Here is an 18,008-nt window from a genome sequence, read left to right as displayed (position 1 = left end):
TTCTTTGTTTTATGCATGTTATTCTGAATTAGTGATTTAAAAATTATTTTTAACCTCAGAGCCTTTTGGGCAAGTTCTTATCTGGCAGTGTTTTATATATGCATATCCATACATGAGAGAATTGTTATTATCATACATGAGAGAATTGTTGCCATTGAGATCATCTGATTGATTATATATACGCCAAAAACTTGGTCCTGTGATACTAACAGTTTTTCTGGATGCACTCAGGTGTTCCAAGTTGAACAATCAGGAGGATAATATCTGCTGGTAGAAACCGTGTCTTATAATTCTTTATATCTGTTATAATCATCTTTTATACTTTAGTGACAGAATTTAAGAAAAAAACCTGTGAATACTTAAAATAGGGATTCTGAAGTTTTTTTTGGTACTGTGGACCCATTTAGCTGCATGGGGAACCTTTCTCAGAATATTTTTGAATGCATAATTACACATTTGAGGCTACAAAGGCATCCAGTTATATTGAAATATAGTTTTTAAAATACTGCGATTTTTGGCATAGTGGTATATATACTTTTTTATTGACACAATGAAATAAGAAACTACATTAAAAATACAGGCAGATATAAAGCAAAAATTTGTTTTGAAGACATAATATGAAAATTTAAATTTGGGCTGATCTGTGACATCTTCTTCCACATACTGATGAACTAATAAGTGTGAATAGGAAATAAAAATTAACACAAATGATTATGTTACCAGTATGGTAACATGAGACTTTGCTCTTTAGTATCTGATGACTACTAAGGGCAGAGTTCTTAGTTGCCTACCAGTTGGCCACTTAGGTCCTAGGAGCATTTATAAACCAGGATGCTGTGGTCACATACAAATAGCAGGATTAACTACTACTCTAATTCTGAAATAGTGGTGAACATAAGTAATACTTTGAGATATCTGTAACAGTTGTAATGTGATATGAAAGTATCTACGATATTTATTGGGGCAAAGTTATAGCTACTGCTTTTGCTATTGTGGTTTCTTGTTTATAGTCATAAATGAAAGAAAAGCCAAATCCCATATAAAAGTTAGTGAAAATAAGGATGTAATATTTTTCCCATCCCACTTTTCAGATCTCTCAAAGGACCTCAGGTTAGGAAACTCCTGTCATAGAAGTAAATTTTGTTTGTATATTTATTGTCATTTAAACCAATAGACACAATTAGAGATACATTATTTTGGTTAGAGTAAGTGGTGAAAAACAGGTCCCAGTACAGGTTTAAAGGCTCAAGAGTGGAAAAGTTCATGTAACTTCCAGAAAGGGCAAGTGGTCCATATTATGGCTGTTAACATAGCTGGAGAGTCAGGCAGGCCTTTGACTTTGCTCTTTTTTTTTTTTTTTTTTTTAAGATTTTATTTATTCATTTGACAGAGAGATCACAAGTAGAGAGGTAGGCAGAGAGAGAGAGAGAGACAGGCTCCCTGCGGAGCAGAGAGCCCGACGCGGGGCTTGATCCCAGGACCCTGAGATCATGACCCGAGCCGAAGGCAGCGGCCCAATCCACTGAGCCACCCAGACGCCCCTGACTTTGCTCTTTAAAGTACCTTACCCTGAAAACTGGGGTGGGGGGAACAGAGGGCCATGCATGTGTCTGAATGAGAGAATGATAGAATCAGCAAAGTAGAGAATATATTAGTGGGCCGTGGGCACATGCACTTGCATAGACATATTCTTTCTTCCATTGAAAAGTGAAGTAAAGAACTAGAAGATGTTTAAGTTCACTCAAAATTTTGATTTTGTTCTTATGAGGTCTTGTTTCAAGGGTAGGATGGAATTCATTTTAGGCTTTGGGGAGAATGTCATTGAAGGAGATTTTCTTTTTTTGGAATTTTTTGTTATGAAACTTTTATAGCTTTCATGTAAGTAATATAATAAACCCATGTACCAAATCATCTAGTGTTAACAAGCCATACCTTTGTCATTATATTTAGTTAGCTTTTTTCCCCTCCGAATTATTATAAAACAAATTAGAGACATTATGATGTCTTATCCCTAAAGGATCTTTTGTACATAATTGCAGTGCTATTATCATGCCAAATAAATCCACAGTAATTCATTAATGTCATTTTGACATATACGAGGTCTTCAGTTTTTCTGTTCTTTTTTGTTTTGTTTTGTTTTTAGCTCTCCTTAACTTTTTGTTTTTTAGAGCACTACCCAGTCTGACTGAATTGATGGCCAGTTGCATGGTTGAGTAGAATTTAGGAAAGGTGTTAGGTGATATGCCATCACACACGTAACAGGTCCTGAGTTTTGCGTAGATTGGTTTTCCTTAGGTGATGTATAGCTTGGGTGATCTTAGGTGGGTAAATACTAAGTTTTATTAGAAAATGAATGCCAGTTTTAATTGTCAGTGTAGTACCTGTGTGTATTGAGTGTTGGCAGGGGGCAGGGTGGGTTCCAGCCAGTGGTATTCTTTTGTCTGCTTGGCTTGTATTTTACCACCATTTTTTACATTCTTCTGGCACTTTCTATCCTGACTTTCCTTTAACCTTGTACCTTTTCCCTCCTTCATAGATGTTTCCAAGATTCGGTGAGAGTGAACAATTTATAAAAAAATAGTCTTTACTCTCAAAGACAGATTTGGAAATTTTTAATTAAAATAAATATGCCTGCATTTTACATTAGAAACTCAGTTTATGTTAAGTTTTACCTATAAGCTGCATTTTCCAGTTGGTAATTTTGTCATATTAAATAGATATGAAGAAGCCGAAAAAGACTGCACCCAAGCTATTTTATTAGATGGCTCATACTCTAAAGCTTTTGCCAGAAGAGGAACAGCAAGAACATTTTTGGGAAAGTTAAATGAGGCCAAACAAGGTATGTCTTTTTAACAACTGTCACTCACTCATTCTTATGAGACTCCCATGTTATAGAAGCAGAGATTTGTGTATCTTTTCCATTGTTCAAGGGTACAGAACTTACAGAAGTAAATTTTCTTTCACAGTTCAGATTGTGAATAGTTTGCAGATTTGAAGGAATGCAGCTTTCATAGTGGACCAGATTATCTTTTACTTTAATAGTGTCCAGTCTGATCTGGCTAATTGCCAATCACAGTTAATAAATAATTTGCATTATAGGTGAGAAGGAAAAGGCAAAAAGAAAGGGAATCAGCCCTCTATCCTGAGGTTAGAGGATAATGTGAGATCTGCAGTGATGCTCCTTTTTATTCTTGGTACTAGTTATTTTGTTTTTCCAGGATCTTTTAAGTATTCATTCTGTTAGCCTTCTTGAAGAACTAACCTGGTTTTATAGCATGTGTTTTCTGTTTCACATATTTCTGCTCTTTCTTTCCTTCAGTTTTGTTTAGGCTTATTTTATTTTATTTTAAAGATTTTATTTACTTGAGAGAGAGAGGGCTTGAGTGGGGAAGGGGCAGAGGGAGAGGGAGAAACAGGCCCCCTGCTGCTCAGGGAGCCTGATGCAGGTTTGATCCCAGGATCCCAGGGATCCCAGGATCCTGGATCCCAGGATCATGACCTCATCTGAAGGCATACACTTGACAGACTGAGCCACCCAGGTGCCCCTATTTTGTTTAGGTTTCATTTGCTGTTTTTCTAATATCTTGACATCAATACTTAGATTATTGATTTTCTACCTGCCTTCTTTTCTGATACGTGCATTTAAATCTGACAGTTTCTCTTTAAGCCTGGCTTCAGCTGTAGCTCATGCATTTAAAAAATGGTAGTAAAATATACATAACATAAAATTTACCATCTTAATTATTTTTAAGTGTACGATTCAGTGGCATTAAGTACATTCACACTGTTGAGCAGCCATCAGCATCACCACCAAACGTCTTCAAGCATCTTCAGCGCTCTTTCATCATCCAGTCCTGAAAATCTGCCCATTAATAAAAACTCCCCATTCCTTCCTCCTTTAGCCCCTGGTAACTATCATTCTGCTTTCTGTCTCTATGAATTTGATTGTTCTAGGTACCTCATAAGTAGAATCATGCAGTATTTGTCCCTTTGTGTCTGGCTTCTTTAACTTAGCTAATGTCTTCAAGGTTTAAGGCCAAATAATATTCCATTATATGGAATTCTCTTAGATTCTGTCTTAACATTTGGTGAGTAACCCTGTCATTTTTTAATAGTGTGAGCTTTGATAAGTTAGATGACCTCTAGACCTCAGTTGTATCATCTGAAAAGTGGGGTTGTGATGGGGTTCACACGAGAATTCACATAAAGTAACTAGAAGAGCACCTGGTCAATGTTTAGCTCTTCTTATTGCTCAACCTGTTTCCTAGCACCCTAAATAAAACTTCTAGAGAGAAGCCTGGGTTATTAACTAAATGTATCATGTCTTAAACTCTGTAAATATTTTCACTAATTTATTCTGTTTCTTAAAAATTCACTTTAGATTTTGAAACTGTTTTGCTTTTGGAACCTGGGAATAAGCAAGCAGTAACTGAACTTTCCAAAATTAAAAAGGTAATGTATCCTTTTCACCAAAATATGGTCTTATTTTCTGAAATAGAAACACATTACTATTACATAACTAGCTTGAGAATATATATTTTGGTAGTCATGCTTACAAATTTATTTTCAAGGACTTAATTGAGAAAGGACACTGGGATGATGTTTTTCTCGATTCTACACAAAAACAAAATGTGATAAAACCTATTGATAATCCATCTCATCTTGGGTCAACTGTAAGTGAAACACTTTTCTTTCATTTTTTCCTTCCTTTTTAAATATCAGTGTTATATTAATAAGAGTTGGAGACAAAGTGTTGAATAAATAAACTCTTTTTAGAATCTTTAAAGAGCACTCTTAGGATTATTGATATAATAAAAATGGGGAAAATTCAGCTGTTTAGAATTCTGGGATAACTTTTTCATTGACTTAACACTACAAATTTAAAAATTTCTACATATTTTCTTTTTAAAAAATTTTTAAAGATATTTATTTATTTATTATTTTTTTTTAAAGATTTTATTTATTTATTTGACAGATCACAAGAAGGCAGAGAGGCAGGCAGAGAGAGAGGAGGAAGCAGGCTCCCTGCTGAGCAGAGAGCCTGATGCGGGGCTCGATCCCAGAACCCTGAGATCATGACCTGAGCCAAAGGCAGAGGCTTAACCCACTGAGCCACCCAGGCGCCCCAAGATATTTATTTACTTAACAGAGATCACAAGTAGGCAGAGAGGCAGGCAGAGAGAGGGGGGAAAGCAGGCTCCCCACTAAGCAGAGAGCCTGATGTGGGGCTCGATCCCAGGACCCCGAGATCATGACCTGAGCTGAAGGCAGAGGCTTTAACCCACTGAGCTACCCAGGCGCCCCTGTGATTTTATTATAATAATAGCCTTGCATCTTCTCTGGGGTTAGATCTAAAATCAGCACCTAAGCTCAACAACAACAAAAGTAAGATGAACGTGCTTTACAAGTCCACTCATACTGCTTAGATTATTTATCAGGTGGTGCGGGTGGGGTGGTATGGGTGGTTCCCGGGGCCACCGAGATGCAGGGGGTGGAGGTGGTTCAGAGCCCATGGATGGTGATAAAGGGGGGGCCCACGGAGTAGCACGTGCAGGATGGTCCTGGTAAGGGGGGGTCCTTTGGTCACCATACTGACTTGCAGAGCAGAAGTGAAAGCTGTGTTGATACGACAGACAAAAGAGCCAATATCAACAACAGCTGAACCCCAGAAAAGCAGGCGTCTGCACCTGCCATCTCTCCTACCGCCAGGTTCCCAAAGAGCAGCATCAGCGCCAGAAAACTCTGTTCCCCCACTGGGTGCCACCTGCAGCGTGGGGGAAAAGAGACCAGGAGGTTAAATTACTGTCACCACATGTCACTGCCCATGTCTGCCAGTGTGGAACAGCCGGGGTTCCATCCTAGAGGATTATCAGAAGTAATTTCAAACTAACAAAGTCACGTACTCTAGTCAGGCAGGCGTCTGTGTCCAGGGTAACCTTGTGTCCTTCCTCTGTGGCTACAGAAGATGGTTCTTTGTGTATTAAGAACAGAGAGAATGAGTGAGATTAAAAAGCCCATTCCACACATGGAATCATAGCCCCTCCTGTGGAAAAATTCTGCTTGCCAGCGCACGACCTTCTTCCTTTGCTTTCCTCCCTGACAAAAGGGGTCTTCTCTCTGGAATTTCTGTCAGTGGCCTCAGGGGCCTCTCGGAGGTGGGGATGTCTGGAGTCTTGGAGAGGAACCAAGAGGGTGTTTTCTGGGAGGAACCTGTTACTTATAAATGTTAACTAAGCTCAGTTCTGTTTATCTTATCAATTCATAGGTAGTTCTGATTTAAGTACACTGTGAGACACATAGTAATTATGTTGTATGGAAAAAGGCAAAAATTGTAAATAACAATGAACATGAATGTGTTTGGATGTGTGCTATAGAATTCCCATGATGTATCATGAGAGGCAGGATCACTTCTAACAGTGACTCAGGACACAACAGAACCTGCTCATATGAACACAACAGAAGGACTTCGTGTGGAACTGGCTGTGCAGTAGTAACTGATTTTTCTCTCTTCATGACTTCACTGCTAGTGTATATTTTCTACTACAAATCTGTCACCTCTGATAATTCAGAATATTTTTACCCAAGGTACAACTGGAGGGATTCTGCATATAGCATATTTACCAACAGAGATGGAGCAGGGATGAGTTAGGATGTTGACCTTCTCTAAGACCATTCAAAATTGCACAAAGCATACAATGTGAAGTTGGAGGGATGGCATTTCACATTTTCCAGTTGAGAGGATTATTGCAGACATTCTGAATAAGTTAGTTGCCTAATTGGAAACAGGAAAGGAGGAAAATAACAATGATTCCACCTAGAGGCGTTCTGGAAGGAGTCAGCCAGGTCAGGAGGCTTCAGCATGGAGTGTGGTGTCATCCTCTCCATGTTATTCCCAGAAATACATAGTCACAGCTCTAAGGTCCTCAGCCTTTAAGTACTTTGGCTTCTTGAGGCACAGCCAAGATGACACAGTGAAAATAGAGAAGCCTATAGGCTCTTGGGTTGAGAGTTTGCACTTTGAAAATAAGTAACACAGCAGACATCTCGCACCACACACAAAACAGAGGTAAGGCCAGGGAGAGTGTTGTACAAAAAGGCTTCCCAAAAGGGATACTGCTGAAGGGGCGCCTGGGTGGCTCAGTGGGTTAAGCCACTGCCTTCGGCTCAGGTCATGATCTCAGGGTCCTGGGATCGAGTCCCGCATCAGGCTCTCTGCTCAGCAGGGAGCCTTCTTCCCTTCCTCTCTCTCTGCCTGCCTCTCTGCCTACTTGTGATCACTCTCTGTCAAATAAAAAAAAAAAAAAAAAAGGGGTGCTGCTGAAAATGGCCACAGCATTTACCTTGTCCTTCTCTGTGTCCTTGGTAGAGACAGAGCTGCTGTTCCTCAGGGGGAGCGGCACCAGCTTCTCGATCTCATGAAGGCTCTGGGAGGAATGGAGGTTTATTTTGATATGCAGACTGCAGAATTAAAACAAACCCTCCACTCATTTATCCACCATCTTGAACTCTTCCCTACTCTCTGGTCCCTGATTGGCAGTGGATTTCCCACATGCTTAGGTGATCCCCAAGGATAAGGGGGAGCCCTGTCTATACTTGAAGACACGACAGGGCCCTCCCTGGTTCAGGTATTTTCATAACTCATCAAACAACTGTGGACAGCTTGGGGCTCAGATCAGCTGGAAAGAAAGAGGTGTGCTTCGTGGCTCAGAGAACCCAGCATGGGGTCTTGGAACAGTGCACATCCTCAGAAGTGGTGTATGTCTGCCTTTGTTTAAACAGCCTCATTTTTTCTCTGCTAGAGAATCCTGTTCTCCAGCTCAGTGGGCGGAAGTGACATAGCCATCATAGGGGTATCCTGAGAAACCTGAGGATGGGTACAGTGTCCTCAGCCAGGTTTACCCTTACATTGCAAGACCCTCAGTACCCTGGCTACATCTTAAAACAAAACAAAACAAAACCAGAAAAAAACAAACAAAATTCACCTAAGGCAGAGCTCTAATACAAGCAAATTGTCTTTAAAAATATACATTGCACATTGTTTTTGGTATACCGTACTGTTTTTCATTAAGTCCAACAAAGCCAGTTTTTTCCTCTGCAATATTACAACAGAAAGAGTAGCTGGCCTGAATTTAGCAATCTATTTTGTGCTGAATCTTTGGTTATTATCTGTAAGTTTTTTATATATATATATATGATATGACTATGGCAGTTTCTAACATTTACCTAATATATGCAGAAGAGTCCACAAGACTAAGATTTTAAAAATAATTATAAAGTGAACACCCATGAAATCACCAACTAAGTCAAAAATTGAAAGGTGTCAGCCTCCAGAATCCCCCTGTGTGCCCTCCTCACTGGCCATGATCCTCTCGCTGCCTCCTGGAAGTAACTGTTCTGCATGGTGGATGCTTTGAGAGCCTTAATTTTATAAGGAAGTCAGAGCAGATATTTTTACCTTTTACAAAGGAAGAAAATGAAGCAAAGAAAGTTTGTTTTGTCGAGGTCGCATTTCAGGTTAGTAACAGCGAATTTCAGTTAAATGCTTTTCTAGTGTTTTTTTTTTTCTTTTCTTTTTTTTTTTTTTTTTTAAATTAAGTAGGCTCCTTGCCCAGCGTAGGCACTCCAACTGGTGACCCTGATATCTGGAGTCGTGCTCTACTGAGAGCCAGCCAGGCGCCCCACCCCGTTCCAGTGTTCTTGTGACTTTATTCTTGGATTTTCTGAGACAATACTTGTTTCAGGACAGGCATAAATCTAGTTGCTTCTATACATTGTATTCATTTTCATACGTTATGTTAATGTGCTGCTATTTTCAATTAAGGTGATCAAATGTTTAATGAAAAGTGGTTTTAAAAAAGTGGTTTAAACTTTTACATCTTTTGTAAGACATTCTCACAAAAAATTGATAAGGTTTAAAAAAGCATTTGTCAGACTTTGTTGTCCATAATTATAAAAACATGGCCGTGTAGTACATCAAATGTCCCATGGCCAGTATATAAGGACTTTTATACATTTGTGGGGTTCTCTTCTCCCTCACTTTAAAAACCAGTTTATGTTAATAGTTTGGAAATGCGACATGCATTTTTTTTTTGTCTTTTGTGGCAAGGTCTTAAAACACCTCTGTGAAATGAGAGACCTGGGGTGGACTATTCTGTAAATGTTCCCAAACAAAATAAATCAGTACCTTAGCAGGAAGGGGAAAAATTGCTGTTTATTTTTGTAGTAGGTCTTCATAATAAAAATGTGGGCATTATTTGAAAGATAGAAGATGCCATTTGGTGTACTGTTTTTAAGAGTTGATTTGAGCCCCCTTGGGCAAGTTACCTAATCCCTGTGTGATCCTTACTTTTTCTCCTTGAGGATAACTTACAGGTTAGTTTCGATCGAAGGAAATAATATCCATTAATGCTAAGGCAGTTTTAGGTGAAATGAATATTAATATCCTTCTCAGTCACATATTTGTGAGAGAACCATGCCACTGGGGAAAAGGTCAGGGAAGAGAGGAAGGTCCAGGAAGTGGAGGGAGAGTCCTAGCATTACTTGAGTCAAATAAGAGCCTAGGCCAGGGAAGTCCGTTTCACGGGCTGACAGCCTGGGGGTACTTTTAGCGAATCTTCTTCAGAGAGCATCTAGGAGAGCAGTGATGTAGATCTCCTGGGACCCGGGGTTCCTGGATAGGTGGTAGTAAATGAAGGGTCTCCTGATCTCATAGTCTGTGCTGAAATACTTTATTTTGTTTTATTTTCATTTTTCTGTTTTCCTATAGCAAAACTTCATCTTTCTACTTGGCCCTTCCCCTTCTCTTTCTCCCTGTTTATTTTTATTTTTCTCTTCCGTTTCTTGAAATGGCCATAGCATAGAGCTAAATAAAATGCATCGAAATCTTAGTTTTGAGAAAGTGTTAGTTGAACCTTTCATGTTTTCTTAAATCTTTCTGTAGTGATATCTTTTGTGTTTCACTCCTGTTAACCACCATACTGTCATCCCCCCCCCCCCCCCCCCCCCCCCCGTCGCTCCCAACCATCAGCCCTCAGCACTAGTGACTTCTAGTACACACTCATTGGTCTACACTTCACAGAGACTACTGATTAAGGAATTTTTAAATTAGGATCATGTTTACACATCTGTTGTTAGTTTTGAAAGGATTTTGTTTTAAATGGGACTGTATTGATTTAATCCAGTGATTTATTGCCTGTCAGAAATCATAGTCCCTTGTGCAGCATTAACATGTGCCCATTCTTGGTTAATATCTTCAGAGAAAACTGTTGCTGTTGAGAGTTCTCAGCAAGGCAAAGGCTTCAGCTTAACATGATTGTACTTTAAATAGAACGGCTGCTGGGATTCTATTAACAGTTTTGCTAATAGCTTTTAAAATTTATGTTTGTTCATCCAGTAACACTCAGTTATAACTGTTAGGTCTTATCTTGGCTATGTTAATAGAATGTTTGGGTTTAGTACTGAGTTTAATATGTATGTCTAAAATTTTTATATTTAAAACTTTTTGATTTATAATTCACCCATACAGTTGAAATGAACACTTGGAATAAATTGAGGGTTTTTTAAATTAAAAATAACAGAGTATTATATGTAAACTTAAGAAGAAATTGAACATGTTTGACATTTGTAATGATTGAAATAAACAGTGAATCCTGCTTATTTTGTTACATTAGAAACTAATTATGGTCAGGTCTTACCAACTTTGTGAACATATTTGGCAGATCTTTAATCCTGGGTTGGTTTTATCCAGCGACTGCATGTTTAGAAAATCTACTTAGGGGGGCACCTGGGTGGCTCAGTGGGTTAAAGCCTCTGCCTTTGGCTCATCATGATCCCAGGGTCCTGGGATGGATCCCCGCATCGGGTTCTCTGCTCAGTGGGGAGCCTGCTTCCTCCTCTCTCTCTCTGCCTGCCTCTCTGCCTACTTGAAATCTCTGTCTGTCAAATAAATAAAATCTTTAAAAAAAAAAAAAAAGAAAAAAAATCTGTTTAGGTGTTTTTTTATTTTTATTTATTTATTTTAAAAATCTACTTAGATTTTAATGTTAGTCTGTTTCATACAGAGCACTGGTTATTGTCTGGCCTTGTTCTGTTTGCCTTCAGTTAGTTCACTGTAGGTTTGGCCATACTTATTCTTGGCTTTGTTGCCTCTCGGGTCAAGTCCAGACTCCTGGACATGGCACACAATTCCTTTATAAGCTGTCTTTAAACAGCCTTTCAGGCTTTGTTCCCTCCCACTCCTCCCCTTGCTCCTAGCCCTTTTGGACTTCTCGTCTTTCCATTAACCATGCTGTGCCCTTCCACATTGCCATTCATGTGTACTTATCTGTGATGACTCCCCTGATGCCACTGTTTGTCTTCCTTCCCTGTGTTCTCTTAGCATGTGGTGCTTTCTCCTTTTATAGCATGCATCCCATTGCCTTGGAATTATGTATACGTACAGCTCTTCTTTCTCCCATTCAGACTTACATACTCTAGGTGCTGTGCATCTTTTTTTATTCTTCGTATTCTCGGAGTATGATCCCGTCTATCTTGCCATCAGAGTGAACTGACTTATAACTGTTAGTCTGTGAACTTAAAATCTAAGTACGTTCTCTAAATAGGGAGCAGATACTAGTTATAAGAACACTGCAGCCTTTTAATTGGTGACCCTAAAATAGGAAACCTTTAATGTTGATTTAAAGAATTGATTTTAATCATTGTAGAAACCACTCAAGAAAGTTACTATTGAAGAGACCGGTAATTTGATCCAGACCATTGACGTGCCGGGTAGCACTACTGCCGCTCCACAGAACAACCCTAGTCACCTGGCAGATGGAATAGCAAGTGCAGGCGCTGCGAGTAAGAAGAATTCAAGCCAAGATGACCTTTTGCCCACGTTTGATATTCCGAAAGCAAAAGTATTGAAAATAGAAGAAATCAGTGATACTTCAGCCCTGCCGTGAGTAGAAGAAATACTCTTTAAAAAAAAAAAAAGATTTATTTTGAGAGAGAGAGAGAGAAAGGGAGTGAGAGCAAGGGGAGAGGGAGAGGGAGTCTTATGTAGACTCTGCGCTGACCATAAGCCTCATGTGGAGCTTGGTCTCATGACCCTGAGATCATGACCTGAGCTGAAATGAGAGTTGGATGCTTAACTGATGGCGCCACCCAGGCTTTCCAGAAGAAATACTCTTACTTGATACTCATCTAGAGTGGTAATAATGCACTAGAAAATTGGTATTACTGATGAAACTTCTGGTATATGCTTATTACCATAGTGCTTTGAACTGCCCAGCTTCATGTTCTAGATTTTTATTTGTACTTAAATCATAAGAGAGGTTTTGCTTAAGGTGTGATCACTATTCCTGTACCATAGTGGGAAATTCAGAAGTAAGAAAGTATCTTAACAAATTGATTCTCTGCATTTTTATTCTAGAACGTTAGTATTTGCATTTCACTTTGTAATTCAGCAAAAAATCTTTTTAAAAGGAAGCTTCAGGGGCACCTGGGTGGCTCAGTGGGTTAAAGCCTATGCCTTCAGCTCAGGTCATGATCCCAGGATCCTGGGATTGAGCCCTGCATTGGGCTCTCTGCTCAGTGGGGAGCCTGCTTCCCCCTCTCTCTCTTCCTGCCTCTCTGCCTACTTGTGATCTGTCTGTCAAAAAAAAATCTTTAAAAGGAAGCTTCATAAAAAATGTAGAAATTAGTCATCATTATTCTAGCCATTAATATCTAAGATTATTTGTGGGCTCTTTAAATGATGTGTGGAATTTTTAAAAAAAGTCATGTGTTTGCTTAATGGTGAGAATATAAAAGATCTAGATTAACTAGGTTTATTTGGGGATGTTGAAACTTTTTTTTTTTTTTAAGATTTTTATTTGACAGAAAGAGATACAGTGAGAGAGGGAATGTAAGCAAGGGAATTGGGAGAGGGAGAAGCAGGCTTCTTGCCGAGCGGGGAGCCGGTTATGGGACTCCATCCCAGGACCCTGGGACCATGACCTGAGCTGAAGGCAGACATTTAAGGACTGACCTACCCAGTCACCCCAGGGGATGTTGAAACTTTATTCATAACATTCTTGTATTGCCACTCCGCAATCCTATTAAAAGTTTTTTTTTTTAATGTTGAATTTTAGTGGTTTTATTTAAAGTGATAGTGATTATTTAGTGATTTGGGGAAAACACTGAACAGACAGATTTTTTTAAAAGGAGGAAGCATTTCTCGGTGTCTGGGACTATCTTTCCTGAAACTGTCATAATTTGGATTTCTGAAAGGCGAAGTTGTGAGTACATGTGATGTAGTACTGCAGTATATAGAAATGGTGTGCTTCAAAAAGTGGCCAGGCTAGATTAGCCCAGCAGATGAGAATAGTCATTACATAGCCAGCATGTGAAAAGGGAAGGGGGTGGGAGGATAACAGGTTGTTGGGTATTGAGGAGGGCACGAGCTGTGATGAGTGCTGAGTATTATACTCAACTAATGAATCATTGAATACTGCATCAGGCACTAATTATGTACTACACAGTGGCTAACTGAACATAAATAAATAAATATTTAAAAAATTGGCAAAAGCATTATCTGCCTTGCCAAAATATAGGTGTATTTTTATTAGCCGAAAGAGTTCACTACATGTGGAATATAAATAGTTACAATACTACATTAATAAAGTCAGGAATTGAAAATCTCCATTGACATTTCCTTGCATAAGCTTTAACTATTTGTGGTTCTTTTCTAATTGTTTGATGCCTCTGAAATATTTCAGACCTCCAGTCAACTTGAAACAGGATGTATGTCAGTCTTTCAGTGAGAAGATTTCTGTAGAGATAGGTAAGACACCTGCGAAGTTTGTCACAACTGTTCTTCCTCCAGTTCCTGCAAACTCATTCCAGCTTGAATCTGATTTCAGACAACTAAAAAATTCTCCGGATATGTTGTATCGGTATTTGAAGGTAAGAAAGGAAGCTAGTAGTTCTAGTTTAAGTAGAAGGTCATAGGACTTATTTTGTCACTAGTACTGTACAATAGTACTGTATCTGCTTTTCGTAGGATGTGCTTGTAGAACCCTTCCTTGCCTGCGCGTATTACCTCAGCCAGACTGTTTTAAATGTTCGCGACTGGGAAACCTTTGGAAATAGGTTCTGTGTTAAGTTCTGTGGCTTAAAATAACTTGATCTTATTTCAGAAATCCTAACTTAAATTTAATTCTTCATTCTTCAAGATGGGGAAAGAAGTTAAAACACATTGAGTGCCTTCCATGTGCCCCAAGCACTGCTTGCAATATTTAGACAATCATTTTCTTAAGTGAGCTCTTACTTGCTCCAAGAAAAAGGATCCCATCTTAGGAAGTTTACCAAATAATGGATTTTAGCATTGTCTTTTCAAGTGTGGTTATAGTAATAATCCCTTACAGTTTTCTAGTATACAATTACTTCTAAGTGCATTATCTCATGTAATTCTGTTTTTTAAATTAGTTATTTTTATTGCTCCTTGAGAGCTCTCTTCAAGTTTCCTGTCTGTCTTTGGGAACATCTCTATGTTCATGGATTTTTTTTCTCTGCCTCGAACAGAGCGATTTATCTAACATTTCCTCCGACTTTTGTTCTTCACTCGTAGTTACATTGTGCTGTGATCCCATTATTATTCAGTCTGCTATAGTGCATAAACAGTATTCTTCCCTATATTCACCTAAGCAGTTGTTATATACATAATTTGTGATATATGAATGTTACCATGATATAATTTTCTCTTTATATCTTTTCCAAGCAAATTGAACCATCCATGTATCCTAAGTTGTTTCAGAAAAATCTGGATCCTGATGTATTCAACCAGATCATTAAAATTCTGCATGACTTTTATATTGAGTAAGTGGAATTTTTTTTCGTTATACCTGCATATTGTAATGTTAGGCTATTTGTAGTGGTTTGGGAAAATCATTCTCCTTGATGTCATATTACTTACTGCCTTCTGTATAGCAAAATTAGCTTTCTGGTAAATTTCACCATTGCAGAAGTTGTGAAGAGATGACAAGTGCAAGCAATAATATGGGAAATGTTTAGGTAGGAGGAAAAAGGACTTTAAAACTTTTTTTTTTAAAGAAGGGGAGGTGTAGAAGTGATAAATGTGATAGCAAATTAATAAAGTCTGTGCTATGAGATGTAATGAGCACTGGGTGTTATATGCAACTGATGAATCACTGAACTCTACCCCTGAAACTATTAATATACTATGTTAATTAACTGAGTTTAAATAAATAAATTTTTTAAAAGTCTGTGCTAAGCCTCACATTTAAGAAAATTGTAATTTCTTCAGTTACTTGATAAATCTCTTCATTTGGGCACTTAAAATGTAGACCACATCCAGGGAAAAAAGATAAATGGAAACCTTATTTATGTATAATTAGAAATACTGTGTTAGAAAAACAGAATTACATGAGCTACTTTTAATTAATCATTTGTTTTATATTTGGATTGTTTCAGGAAAGAAGAGCCATCACTCATCTTTGAAATCTTACAAAAACTTTCCGAACTAAAAAGGTTTGATATGGCAGTGATGTTTATGTCAGAACCTGAGAAAAAAAGTAAGTCTGTAAAGAAAGCTTCTTCAGATCTTTATTCTGACATGTTCCTTCATTTATTCAACAAATATAGTGGACATTTATTGATACTACTCTAAGATACATATAATTAAATTTAAATTAATCACAAGTTAAATTGAATTACAGTTAAGTAAAATCAAATCTTTTAACCCCAACAACAGCATTGTGAGCTTTAAGTGTGATTATCAATTCCTTTTTACAGAGATGGAAACTGAGGCATAGAGAGGTAAGGAACCTGACCAAGGTTATCTAGGTAGGACGCCAGACCCAGGATTGATTGACTGATTTTTATTCATTTTTTTTTTTCAGACCCAGGATTTAAAGTTAGGCAGTCTGACTTTATGTCTGGACTCTTCTACTTGAAAACTCAGTAAAGCATAATGGTTGAGAGCTTGCTTTGGTGGGACTCGTAAAGGGCTCCTACCATAGATGCATGTCACCGGGCATGGGTACAAGGGAGGTCCAGTCCCTTCTGTGAGAGCCAGTTTCTTTGTGTTTGTTTGATGGGACCTGAATCCTCAAGGACGTGCGGGAGTCAATCAGATGAAAGGGCTGGGGAAGAGTGTGAGACCCGGAGAATGATGTATGTGGAAGTTCTGAGGCAGGAAAGAGCAAATTGTCTTCAGAAAATTAGTAGAAGTACAGTGCAGACTGTAGAGTCAGGGGGACAATTGGCAGGTGATGAACCTGCAGAATTCTATTCCTTATTTATTTTTACTTCTCTGTTCTTCCCATGAAGTGTCAGTTTAGGGAAACCTTAAGTAGAATCAGACTATGCAGGAACTTCAGTTAGGTAAGAGTTTTGGGCTTTCCTCAAGTTGAGCCCGATGCCCGACTCGATCCCAGGACCCTGAGATCATGACCCAAGCCGAAGGCAGAGGCTTAATCTAACACTGAGCCCCCCAGGCGCCCCATCCTCTGGCTTCTTACCCTCCTTTATTTTTCTTCATAACACGTAACTAGCTGAAAATATTTCATGTATTTGTTTATGATGTTTCTCTCCCTAATAGAGTGAAAGCTCCAAGAGAGCAAGAACTGTGTATACCTTGTTCTCTAGGCCTCAGGGCATAGAACATTTCTTAGAGCGCAACAGCCTGTCCGTATAAATGCATTGAGGAAGTGAATTTCTTGCTACTGTAATGTGAGAAGTAGACATGTACTCAAAGAATGTGAGTTGGTTCTTTACACTGCCCTACCAACAGTCCTGTCTTGGTTGGGTCACCATTGTCAGCTAAGCTAAACATGGGGAGCACCTGGAATGGTTCCTAGAGTGTACCTAATAAGCATTTGATCAATATTAGCTGGTGTTACTTTTTTTTTATCAGTAACAACCAGTAGCCAGTGTTGATGTTGAACTATACAGAGTTTTCCGAAGTGTTGAGTGTGGACCATTCAGTGGTATAAAAGATGATTTTATATGATTTATAGGCAAGTTTTGTTTTAATTTTTAATAGTTAAGTATTTTATTGCATATTATAAAAATGTATGGCTAACATTTTGTAGATGTTATTGCTAAGTTTCAATTTACAGTAGTGGATACAAAATTTTCTTTTAGAATAGTTTCAGTTTGAAAAAGTTAATTGAAATATTAAGTAAATAAATTGTCCTTGTTACAGAGAGCAAAATGTTTAAAGTAGGACAGAATGAATTAAATTTAAGTTAATATTTTTTACAAAATATTCTGGTAAGAAACATTATTAGATTTCTGTATAACTTTCTCAGATTAGCTTTTTAAATATCTGGATTAGAATTTACAAATATAATGGGTATTGCTTTAAAATATGAGAAGTTTTATTTGATAAATCAGATTACTCTCTTTAATTTCGTCTCACTTAGTTTTTAAAAAATGGAGATTAAAATGAATTTTTTTTCTTTTTTCAGTTGCACTTGTATTGTTCAATCACATAGACAAATCAGGATTGAAGGATAAGTCTGTTGAAGAACTCAAGAAAAGATATGGTGGTTGATTTTCATTTTTACTGAAATTACTGTCTTTGACTTTCATATGTAAATTTTTTTATTGAAAATAAAGTATTTTGCTTTTTAAGAAAATGAAATCATACAAGAAAAGATTATCTTTAGACATAAGTTAATTAACTATATGTGAATTGTGACTTAAGTAATGAGAATGTACTCAGGTGAGCTATTTATAAGACATTTTCCAAAAATAAAAAAATAATGACTTATACTTGTAAAGATCAATATTTTATGTCATTTGAAATTCTAAATCTAGGTGCATTCTTCAGTCGCCCGTAATTTTAACATTACATTTTCATAAGTTTTAGTAGCCACGTGCTAAGGTTGCTTCATTAGCATACAAATAAAGTTATGGTTATATAGAGGATGTTAAGTAGATTGTTTCTTTATAGTTTTAATATTGTGCTAGTTCACTGACCAAAATACTTATTTACAGGATGTGTGTTTTTAGTATTTACA

General features: G+C 37.8%; 1 protein-coding gene across 3 annotated transcripts in view; it reads left to right on the top strand.

The window, feature by feature from the left end:
• Positions 1-17,619, top strand: part of RPAP3 (RNA polymerase II associated protein 3) — a 40,412-nt gene extending 22,793 nt beyond the window's left edge. For 2 of the 3 annotated variants that reach the window (XM_046010935.1, XM_046010936.1), the window contains exons 10-17: positions 2,718-2,839; positions 4,382-4,452; positions 4,572-4,673; positions 11,703-11,938; positions 13,740-13,926; positions 14,741-14,838; positions 15,454-15,554; positions 17,454-17,619. In XM_046010935.1, the coding sequence (XP_045866891.1) occupies positions 2,718-2,839; positions 4,382-4,452; positions 4,572-4,673; positions 11,703-11,938; positions 13,740-13,926; positions 14,741-14,838; positions 15,454-15,554; positions 17,454-17,539 (1,003 nt within the window). In that variant the 3' untranslated portion in view covers positions 17,540-17,619. Of the gene's footprint in view, positions 1-2,717; positions 2,840-4,381; positions 4,453-4,571; positions 4,674-11,702; positions 11,939-13,739; positions 13,927-14,740; positions 14,839-15,453; positions 15,559-17,453 lie in introns of all 3 variants that reach the window. The other variant, XM_046010937.1, reaches the window with a different exon arrangement.
• The last annotated feature ends 389 nt before the right edge of the window (positions 17,620-18,008 follow it).

The sequence above is a fragment of the Meles meles genome, chromosome 7 (assembly GCF_922984935.1).
Source record: "Meles meles chromosome 7, mMelMel3.1 paternal haplotype, whole genome shotgun sequence".
Taxonomy (NCBI): domain Eukaryota; kingdom Metazoa; phylum Chordata; class Mammalia; order Carnivora; family Mustelidae; genus Meles; species Meles meles.
The sequence above is the reverse complement of the archived record's forward strand: the minus strand, read 5'-3'. Positions and strand labels throughout refer to the sequence as shown.